The sequence below is a fragment of the Hemicordylus capensis genome, chromosome 4, assembly GCF_027244095.1.
Source record: "Hemicordylus capensis ecotype Gifberg chromosome 4, rHemCap1.1.pri, whole genome shotgun sequence".
Lineage (NCBI taxonomy): Eukaryota > Metazoa > Chordata > Lepidosauria > Squamata > Cordylidae > Hemicordylus > Hemicordylus capensis.
Window position 1 is genome coordinate 167,325,562 of NC_069660.1, and position 11,672 is coordinate 167,337,233.

At 38.4% G+C, this 11,672-nt stretch overlaps 1 protein-coding gene across 14 annotated transcripts in view; it reads left to right on the forward strand.

Moving 5' to 3' along the window:
* The window catches only part of MARCHF8 (membrane associated ring-CH-type finger 8), a 129,166-nt gene extending 119,914 nt beyond the window's left edge, over positions 1 to 9,252 (forward strand). For 13 of the 14 annotated variants that reach the window (XM_053250037.1, XM_053250036.1, XM_053250038.1 and 10 more), the window contains 2 exons: positions 4,325 to 4,472; positions 6,052 to 9,252. In XM_053250037.1, coding sequence (XP_053106012.1) covers positions 4,325 to 4,472; positions 6,052 to 6,341 — 438 coding nt within the window. In that variant the 3' untranslated portion in view covers positions 6,342 to 9,252. Of the gene's footprint in view, positions 1 to 4,324; positions 4,548 to 6,051 lie in introns of all 14 variants that reach the window. The other variant, XR_008307152.1, reaches the window with a different exon arrangement.
* The last annotated feature ends 2,420 nt before the right edge of the window (positions 9,253 to 11,672 follow it).

The window sequence follows — 11,672 nt, forward strand, 5'->3', positions numbered from 1 at the left end:
GCAAAAATAAACTAAATCTTGCCCATCAATAACTTTCTAACACACCTAGTTGATATGAAGAAGAAAATTATAAGAAAAAGAGAAAACAATAATTGAACAACTCCCACCGGACCTGTCAGTCAGCTAATACCTAGATAATCATCTTGTCTTGGGGAAAATAATAATTTGACTATAAGTAGGAGAGAGAGAGAAAAGGGATCAAATTATTTAAGAATAGAGACCAATATTACTAAAATAAAAATGTTAGTTATTTTGAATATTATTTTAAATTAGATCCACAATTTTCTGTGTTCTGGTTAAATTTCCTGTAAACGAAACATATTCAGAACTTTAATGTATGTTACTAATTGGGCGGTTACCTATTTCCAAAGGTGAACCAAAAAGGAGCAACCATTTGAAAAGTAAAAATACTACTTCGAGCTGAGACTTAAGTAAAGTAAAAGTAAAGTAAAAATACTACTTCGAGCTGAGAGGTGTAACCTTTTTCTTACCTTTCTATATAATAAAACACATTTAAAATATTATTAATATATTGTAACAATAATTAATATTGTCAGTTATTATCAATTATCAGTACCGATAATTGTTTATTATAATATCAGCATTTGTGTGTTGTAGCACATTAATGTTAACATTGCTAATGTATTACAAGCCAAAATTTAGTGAACAAACCAACATACAAAAACGAGGGGAAGTAGAAATATACAATAGGGAACTTAAATCTCCCTAGTAATAATCTTTGAAAACTGGTAAAAAGGTCTAATCTCCAGTATAGAACCATATTCTCCTGCATTAAATCCCTTCATTAAAAAGTTCTCCTTGAATTTAAAAACTGGCTAATCTGGTTAATATAAAGTGTATTAATCATAATAAAATAATTGCTTATTTCTTTCTATCCTTCAGAACAGGCAAATAATAACAATAACAACAACAACAACCATTTATCTTTAGGATATAACTAAATAAGACATCTTAGTTCTATCTCCCTATTCCAAGCCTCGTAATTATTATCATAGGGAATAAACACCGATCTTTATGGAACTAAGCAAGACCTCTCCTTCAAATCCCCTCTTTCATGCATTTTTACGTAACTGTATACAGGGGAACCAATGACCAATCTTGGAGGAGGCCCTAACAGAATTCCCTAGAATTAATTGCCAAAGAAGCCAAACCAATTACAAATTGTGAAATTAAAGATCATAATCCAGTACAAACAATACTTTTAGAAGAAGTTCAAAGTTCAAGGAGATTATAAATCTTAATGTCCCAGATTTTCTGTCAGGAACAGAATAAGCCAAATCCCTAATATCTTATAAAGAGTTGTATTTAATTCAAACTCCAGTTTTCTCAAAATACTCAAATATGCTCAAACAGGAGATTTATAATATTTCTGGTTGTCTAATTTTTAAAAAACACCCCTATATATTTAGAATAAAAGCCAATATTATTAAAATAAAAAATACAGTTATTTGGATACGAGGCACCTAGTACGACACAAAATAAGGACCATTTCAAACATTTAGATTTCATACATACATAAGGGCCATGCTGAGCTTCTCAATATCTTAATATCTTCTTTGTATTGATTCAATTTTAATTTCAAATATGATAAGTAAGATATCTCAATTGTAGTAAAGTCAATTTAGTGAAAACGTATAACAGTCTTGTCCCCTCATGTGGTAAGAAGTTGTAGATACATCTTGCAACAAGTTCCGTCTATCATGAAAATAGAAGACTAAACACAACTATAACAGGATTAATGGGAGAATAAATTCCTACACTGAGAAAAACAGTACATTTTGCTAAAGATCCTTCCACTTCATAACAAGGAATGTGTCTCCGTAGATAATAGTTCCCAAAACCACAGATGTTAACAAGTTCTGGTGAGAAAATATGTTCTTCCACATCAGTAGGCGGGCGGAAGAGGAAGATCTGGACTCTTTACTATAAATCCTTCCGAGATAAAGAAGCTGAAAAAATTTCATAGCGGAATAACAAGAGTAAATCAAAAAACAAAATTTAAGTTACTTTAATCCAATCCTTTCCCTCGACTACTTAGAGTTTTGAAATATCCAATTTTAACACCTCCAACGAAATCTTCCCAGTCTGACAAATAGAAATAAATCAGCTTATGGTATTCAAATAACTAACTTATTAAAAATAAAAACCCAGATATCTTGCAAACACTGAAAATTCTTCTGAGCCCATCAATCACCGTCCAGTCTATTCCTTACAGCAACCAGAAGAGAAAAAAAGAAAAAAATCCTCCCACTCTGATAAATGTTGTAAATCCAATTAAGACGTAAACAAACCGTAAATCTTGTAGACATTCCAATCAGGGTTTCACTGCTGCCGTTGTTAAGTCTTTTTATGTGCTAATTATGATTATAATAAAACAGTTAACCTACAACGTAAACCACTGAAACTTGAGGCACTTTCAGCAGTAACCAAAATTCGAGCTGCACTTTTCTTCGGTCCTAATTCCAGCCAAAATTATAAGCAGAGGAACGATAACATTCTTTGTCTCTTCAGTCTGACTCTCTCCTCTTAAGTCTGGAACAGCGTAGTAACCTTCTAAAAAGTCCATGGGAGTCATTAAAGAATTTAAAAGAAAAACATGGGAAAAGATAAAAAATGTCTAAAATGCTTGTGAAGAAGAGGAGAAAGGGGAAAAAAAAAATCTTATAGGCTCAGAGATTTAAAGTAAGAAGTAGATAGAAAAGGCTGGCAGTCTTTAAGATAGCAAGATGACTTTGCCACGTCCTACTCAGTTCGGGGTTTGAGGTGGACAGATCTGTCCTCCGGGGCAGTCCAGGTGTCTCCCAGGCATTATCAAATCTGGAATCTTACTGGACAAGGAGAAGGTCAAGCTCCACATGCCCTCTGGTCTGAAGAATTATGGACCGAATACCGACTGAAGAATACCGACTGAAGAATTATGGACCAAATAGGCGAAGGAGGCTTCAGCAGCTCGGCTGCTGCTAATCTCCCATCAAGACACCATTGCTGGAAATCTAACCTGTAGTTTTAAAGTACTTCAATTGGTTTTAAATGGTTTTGATTGTTTTTGAATTGTTTTTATATTGTTTTTAGCACTGTGTTTTGAATTGTGTGTTTTAATGTCTTTTTAAAGTTGTTGTACACTGCTCAGAGTCTTTGGATGTGGCAGTTTACAAATGAAATAAATAAATAAGGAAACCAGTGCAAACCAGGTCACTCCAGATCTCACTTAGCATACCAACTAAGATAAATAATTTGGATGTTGACTGACTCCTAATGGAATCTTCATAGTTAGAGTAAATGGAATGGAATCTTCAAAGTTCTTCTGCCTAGAAGAAGTAATCTGGCAGAAGAAGAAGCCAAAAAGAATTAAAGAAAACCCATTTTTGTCTTCTGCGTGGTAGCAGTATAGGATAAATGGAGAAAGGTTGCTCTTTTGCCTTCCCCTGTAGAAACTTTTCTAGGTCAACATTATTTTCTGCCTTGACTTTTCCCTAGCTCATTTGATCTTTGGCACAGTAATGGACTAAACCAGTTCCATAAAATAATGAATAAAGGACTCCTCATCTTGAGACAAGAGATTTCACGACTAAATAATGATGTGGTAATTTCCTGTTCTGAATACCTACAAATTTACTCTCCTGATATGTTCCAAAGGACTTATGATAACATATTCCTATTCCATGCCAGTTCTCTTTAGTTAAAGAATTGTTAACACTACTTTTGCTAGCTGCCAAATTTGTTATGGCCAAATACTGAAACCATGAATCAAATCTTGATTTGACAAAACATGGGAACAAACTTTCTACTATAATTGGTGTTTGGAGTGATGCCTCCCATTTTTGAATTGCATAGATAGCAACAGAAAGCCAGAATGTTTGAATGGCATGTAGGGGCCACTTTGGCAAAGAAAAGAACAAGCCAAACAAAACCCTTCAGTATGAGAGCTATTTCCCACTGTTATGACCACTGTATAGTACTGCATTTTTCTCAGTGGTGTGATTGTCCTTTAAGAAACACAGAGCCTTCTCTTAAGAGAAGGAAAGAAGGAAACATTGGGAATTACACTTGTAATACTTGTACTACTAATATACCAATTCAGGTTGTATATTAATCATTCCAAGTTGACCTGTACTAAAGTACTAAGTAAGGTGTCTCAAAAAGCAGATGCTATGCTATATGTGATTTTTAGGTCAGTTGCTACTAATTTGGGAAGAATTATGTCACAGAAAACTCTGGTAACATGACATTTCTAGAGCAAATTTATCTTGCATATCCAGATTCCATTTTTGACCTAACCTTTTCTTTCTGGATTTCATCCTAGTGGGAGAGACTGCAGATGACAGCCAGTGAGCGGAGGAAGATCATGTGCTCTGTAACTTTCCATATAATTGCTATCACTTGTGTGGTGTGGTCTCTCTATGTCCTTATAGACCGGACTGCTGAAGAAATTAAACAAGGACAGTCTACTGGTATATGACTTGCTTTTCCTACCATAACTATCTTAGGAAAGAGGATACACAAGGTTTTGTTTACCCCGAGAAAAAGTAAATAAATTTAAAAGAAAACATATTATGTTTTGTGCTAAAGCAATTCTGCCCTGTTTTATGCTTCCAAACACAGAACAATTTTGAAAGTGAAAGTGTTGGAGGGGAAACAGGAAACAAAGTGAATATAATTTTTGCATCTTTCCTGCTCAGATGCACAAGAGGCAGGGAAAGTCAGGCCCGCTCCGCTGCTGGATTCAGAAAGGAAGCCATTATGGAAGGAGAGAAGCGAAGCAATATCTCTCTCCTTTCCTTTGCATTCTGTGTTTGATCATGCTATAACACAAAGAGAAAGCAGCCAGGGAATGGTCTCATCTCATATATAATATTCCTCTATCATGTCTAGCCTCTTTTTTAGTAGTAAATACTAATGTCTATTTGTTTTCTCATGTTGCTTTTGCTATGCCACATCTCTGTTGCATTGGCTTCATGTTTTCACATTTGGAAATTCACTTTTAAATCTTAATCGCTTCACAGCCTTTTTGTATATGTGTCCTCCATATTACCTTTTTCCTCCACTCCACACTAATTTTATCAGTCTCTAGTTTGCCTTTTTATTTCCTGATCCCTAAGCCTGAACAGGAAAAGAAGTTTCCTACTTTATACATGGAGTCATCTTAAGTGGTGCAGCGGGGAAATGCTTGACTAACAAGCAGAAGGTTGCCGGTTCGAATCCCTGCTGGTACTATTATAGGGCAGCAACGATATAGGAAGATGCTGAAAGGCATCATCTCATACTGAAGGAGGCGGCAATGGTAAACCCCTCCTGTATTCTACCAAAAGCAAACCACAGGACTCTGTGGGTGCCAGGAGTCAAAATCGACTTGATGGCACACTGTACGTTTACCTTTACTTTATACACAGTTCTTCTGCAAAGCCTTTACTCTACCAATATCAGTTCACATCTTTAACCCTCTCATTTTGCCCTTATAAGGAATCACATTGATTGATTACAGGACTGTGCTATCTGCTTCCAAGTGCCACAAAAACACAAAATCATGAGTTGTGTGAAGTGTGGTGTTGGGGGATTGAACTGGGGAAGTCTGTGTTCCAAATTGCACTTGCTGTGAAACTCATGTATGACCTTGGGCCAATCATACTCTTTTAGTCCAATTTAACAGACATGTGGGAATAAAAGGTTGACATTGTTGCTGCTCCTTGGAGGAAGGACAAAACACAAATAAAGCAACGTATTTTGAGAGGCAATGTTTTACAATTACAATGCAGTTTGTGTCTTTCCTGGGCCCTTGAAAAATGGGTGTGGGATTGAGGTAGTGCTCAAAGTCAAAATGTGCATTTGTATCTTGAATGTGCATACCAATTTTCAATTGTGTTCAACAATTTATGCCTTGTTACAAGCAGGCATGGGCACGCTCGCACACACACACACACACACAATCTCCAAGGGGGTACATGATCTGAAGGTGGTACACTTGTTTTAAAAGGTCGGGAACCCATGCCATATGCTAATTTCTTATACTTTTTTTTTTTAACCCTTCTCTAGGGATTCTAGAGTGGCCATTTTGGACTAAACTGGTGGTTGTGGCTATTGGTTTCACTGGAGGAATTTTGTTCATGTATGTTCAATGTAAAGTCTACATACAGCTGTGGAAAAGACTCAAAGCTTACAACCGCGTAATATATGTACAGAACTGTCCAGAAACAAGGAAGAAAACATTTGAAAAGCCGACACCAATTGAGCCAAATAATGAAAATAAAGATGTACTTGTGAGTCACTATGCAGAGACTAACACTGAGCCTGAAGACTGCAGAGCAGACATACTTCATATCTGACTTTTGTTCTTTTTCTGTGAAAATCTGGATCAGCATTGCTTACTTTGCTCAGATTTTCAGTCATCTTAAAAATTTAGCTAGTGGGATTTTTTCCTCTACCTGTACCAGAGCCGGCATGATGGATGCCAGTGCAAGGCACCTTCCCTCACCCTCCTCTCTAATGAAGCTAGATAGCGCCTGCATGCGCGCACACATACGCACTGCTGAGGGTTAGGGGACCTTTGCCAACAGCATGGGATGCAGTGTGGAAGGATACGGGGGGGGGGAGTTCAGAAACTATGAATAGTGCATGTCTACTAGTGGTTCCCCTTATGGTTCCTGGATAGCCTCTCCCCCACTCAACATTCCATCCTGTTACTAAAGCATGACCCATTTATGGGGGACTCAAGGAACTTCAGTAGGGAGGAAGAGGTCAGGAAAGTGCCTTATGCTGGCATACATTCTGGATACTACCTCTTAAGAATATAATAGTTTCAGATTGCAAGTTGGGGTTCAACAAGAGATGTAAATGAGTTTTTGAATGTCCCCCCCCCATCAAGTCTATAACGACATAGAGAAGGACACTCCTAGAAATTAAAACATGCAATAAGCATCACCAGGAGAGCTCTCTTATAGAGGGTTATCTGAATTCTCTCTCATATTCAAAACAAGGGCTGTACTGCTTCAAACTTCTTGTCGGAATTTTCTCCCAAATTAAAAACAACAAAAACCAGCATCTCAGGGAGACGAAGCCTAAAATTTGCTTTTTGTGTCACATTGCACAATTTAAAGGGGATGGGGAGCTTTGTAAAACATAGAGCACTTTATACTTACAGACCTTGATTTTATATTATAATTCAGATTGAAAGCATCTTATTTCAATGTGTTCCATTTTCATTCAAGATCCACTTCTAAACATATACCTAATCGCCTTATTTTGGAAAAGACTGTTAAAAACCCACAGAAACATTCTTAAAAGTAACACTACATGTTCTCTTGGCATTTTTCCCAAGAGCATGTTTTTAAAAGAATATTGCACATGTGATTTTTGTAATGGAGACTAATGGATGATGTATAAAATTATTTCAATGCTCTCAAGGGTTTATGTTTTATGAGTCAGTTGACAGGCTGACTTCTATCATTTTAATTCCTTGTACAGGACAGAACATAGGACATTGTGCTGGACCATTTTTAACACTTGTGTATTCCTGTGCACAAAAGTCACTTTGCTTGTAATGCTGCTGATTGTGAATATATCAACTGTCATTTCCATCTGGGAATGATGAACGGTTGCATAGTGTCTGTGGTATGAATCCTGTTATCAGATTAATTAATAACATGTAATAACAATATGAGTGGTCCTGAATAAACTTTTCATAGGTTAATTGAACAAGCTGGCTTAATGAGCCCATTCAAAACATGCTAATATTCTCTAGGCGCCTTTAAAACAGTTATGAAAAATGATTTGATCCACTTGTGCTTATAAAACTATTTTTAATGTTGACCTTTTATAATATTTTCATTTTTTAAAAAAAATGTTCTGATTTTTCCAAAGAAGTTCTATAAATCAGTGTTCTTTAACAAAGATATTTAGGCTAATGGCTATTGAGCATTAGGCTCAATAACGTTTAAACAGATTAACTTATGAGAATTTTATAGCAGGTTTTAAATATAAATATAGGGTGCCTTTATTAGAAAATATGGGGTAGAAGAGGTATTGATCAATTTCTTTTTTTAACTTTTTAATCTGAGATCCTCAATACTGTGACTACGGTAAATAATACTTTAACGACCTTTAAAAATATGGGCCAACATCCAGAGCAGCCTAGTGGTGACAGTAAGATGTGCCTGCACAACAGAGAGTCCCACTAATACTGCATCTGCAAAACCCTAGACACACAAATTTTCGTGTGGGAGCAAATTCTTGACAATTTGCTCTGATTCTGGAAGGTCCCTGAGCCAGCACAGATTGTCAAAATTCACCCCCTCCTGCTGCACATGTGGCCCCAGCCACAGGAAAGCTCTCTGTTTTGTGAGTCCGTCTTCTTGGTGCACTAGAAAGCTGTTCTGGATATTAGCCACGGTTATTAAAGAGTTGGATTAGGCTATCATTCTCTTCAAATTTGTTTACAGGGATGGCATGATATGTCATTTTTCTGCTACACAAGCAGGCTGATACTTCCACATACCTGCTTTTATCTCCTTGGGCTGGGGCTGGCAGCCTATCTATAGCATTCTGAAGTGCAATTGTATGAACGCTTTCAGTTCTGCCATGCTGGAGCCCAAATCATTTGTATTTTTCTGATAAGATGAGCCAGTATAGTCAGATTAGATAAAACAGATATACAGGGACAGAAAATTAATCTGGTCATTTAAAGAATTAGGATGTGGTCTGGCATTCTGGAATCTCTGCTGGTTGCTGTACCATACTGTGCTCAAGGTGCGTGTTTGCTTTTTCGGCATTTCTTATAGAGCCAAATTGAAACAAGTCATTTTGCAAGTGTCTTTGTCAGGAATGTGCTCATTTCTAGCTCACAACAGCAAAGAATTACACATGATTATGCTTGACCCCATCATTTATATTGAACTGTAGTTTATAATGGCACATGGCTTATACTTTCTACAAGACCTTTCTCAGGCCAGAACTACTTAGTTCATAAATGTTGTGTTTGAATCTTTTGCTCGATGCTTCTCCCACCCACCCCACCCCCAGTATTACCCAGTGTTGCTGGGCAGTAGTTGCTGTTTTTGTTTTTGTTTTTTAAATTTTACTTATTTGTGCTGTGAAACAGACTGTTGTGTTAGCAGCAATAGGGGTTATTTTTAAAAAAATAATAAAATACAGTGACTGGTATAAAATATTTCATGGCAAAGGAACTGTATATGCATCCATTGTAATACATAAATATATAAACATAAAATTCTAGCGTCATTTCCTGGTTGGTTTGTTTTAATTCATCAGTTCTGTGGAAATTCAAAATAATGTCTTCTGGTACCTTCAATCTAATTACAGCAAATCTAATTCTACCAACACAGACATGAGTTCACGTTCCAAGTAGAAATCAATACCCATATCTGGGAAGAGAATTCTTTCCCAGGGAGTTAACTCTCTCCACCCCGGTGTGGTGATCTCTTGTGGGGTGGGGTGTTCATTTCCATCAAGGTGGAAAGATCTCACTGATGGGGCAATCTCTCCATCCCGGCAAGATGTGGAGTGCAATGATCCAGTGCAATGATCGGTCCGAAGTGATCTCAGAGCAGATGGTTTTTGAGGCAGGGTGAACATGCATGATCCCTCCGAGTGGGGTGGGTGTGATCCCTCCCCCCGGCAGGGTGTTCTCTCTTCCACCTCCTTGTCCAGAGGCAGGGTGATCTCTCTTCTACCCCACCAGGGTGAGCTCTCTTCCACCACCCACCACCCTCAGCAGGGTGATCTCTCTCACAGCGAATTTTTAGGTGGGGTAATCTTTCTGGCGGGGTGGCATTATTCCTCCAGCTGAATGATCTCTCTGGCAGGGCAATCCCTCTGTCCTCTGGGATCAAGCCTATCTAAGTCAGCATCCTTACTCACAAGGTGGCCTACCAGATGCCTCAGGGAAGCCCACAGGCAAGGTTGCGGTTTTTTGGCTGGTTGCAGGTTCAACGTCCATTCTTGCAAAAGATGGAAACTTCTTTAAGCAAAATTCGTAGAGCTCTTTTTTAGGGAGATGTGGAGGGATGAGGCATGTGCATCAGTGAATGGAGCTTGATCAAATATCCAGAAGAAGCCTTTAGGGCACTCTGGGATGAGCTTGGAATAATATATTCATGCTGTCAGAAACAGGCATAAGAAGTCCCTTTTTTTGGAACATGGCCATAGACTAGTTTCTAAAGGATAGAAAGGTCTCGGGCATTGGAAGACCAAAAGCTGTGGGGAGAACCTTGTAAGCCGGCTAAGGGGAAACTTTCTGTTTTTATATACTCTAAAGGTAGACCCATAGTGAAAATCCCTCTTGCCAACCTGGTTGGTAAAACTTGTCTCTGGTCATTGTTTTCAGCTGTCATGATATTAAGGGTTGCACTGGGAGAGTTTTCTTCATAGCAATTTGGGAGGCTGGCTTCCACCTTGGATGGTCCATCCAGTAAGGAGGGAACTGAGTTGTAGCAGGACTAGAACCCAAAGTCAAGATTGGTTGCAGTTGTTTCCCACATATTTAAATCCTCTCCTGGTCGAGTGGGAAGACCACATTTAAAAGGGAGGACACTAGCAAAGGCCATTCTTGCAAAAGATGGAAACTTCTTTAACCTAAATTCGTAGAGCTCTTTTTTAGGGAGATGTGGAAGGACGAGTGTGCATCAGTGAATGGAGCTTGATCAAATATCCAGAAGAAGCCTTTAGGGCACTCTGGGATGAGCTTGGAATAATATATTCATGCTGTCAGAAACAGGCACAAGAAGTCCCTTTTTTTGGAACATGGCCACAGACTAGTTTCTAAAGGATAGAAAGCTCTCATCTATTGGAAGATCAAAAACTGTTGGGAGAACCTTTTAAACTGGCTAAGGGGAAACTTTCTGGATTTATATTCTGTAAAGGTAGACCCTTAGTGAAACTCCTTTTTGCTGACCTGCTTGGTAAAACTTGTCTGTGGCCATTGTTTTCAGCTGTCAAGCAGGTCAGGAAGAGGGAGTTTCACAAAGGTTCTACCTTTACAGAATATAAATCTATTATTTTTCTGTAATTCTTCCAAGCATCCCAGAGTGCCACAGAGACTTCTTCTGGATATTTGACACTACTCCATTCAGTGATCCACACACCTCGTCCGTCCGTATCTCCCGGGGAAAAAAAGCTCTACGAACTTACCTGAAAGATGTTTCCATCTCTTGCAAGTATGGACTTTGCTTGTGTCCTGCCATTTCAATGTAGTCCTCCCGCACTACCAGGAGATGGTTTAAATACATGGGAAATAACAGCTACAAGACTTTGGGCTCTAGTCCTGCTACAGCTCAGTCCCCTCCTTAATGGATGGACCATCCAACGTGGAAGCCAGCATCCGGAATCGAGATGAAGAGCACAAACCATAATAACATGCTAGCTGAAAACAATGCCGTCCTCACGCACTACCAGGAGAAGGTTTAAATACCTGAGAACCATTTGTAACCCTTCTTGACTTTGGGCTCTAGTCCTGCTGCAACTCAGTTCCCTCCTTAAGGGATCGACCATCCAAGGTGGAAGCCAGCCTCTGGAATCGCTATGAAGAACACTCTCCCAGTGCAACCCTTAATAACATGGCAGCTGGAAACAATGGCCAGATACAGGTTTTATCAAGCAGGTCAGAAAGAGGGAGTTTTACTAAGGGTCTACCTTTACAGAAA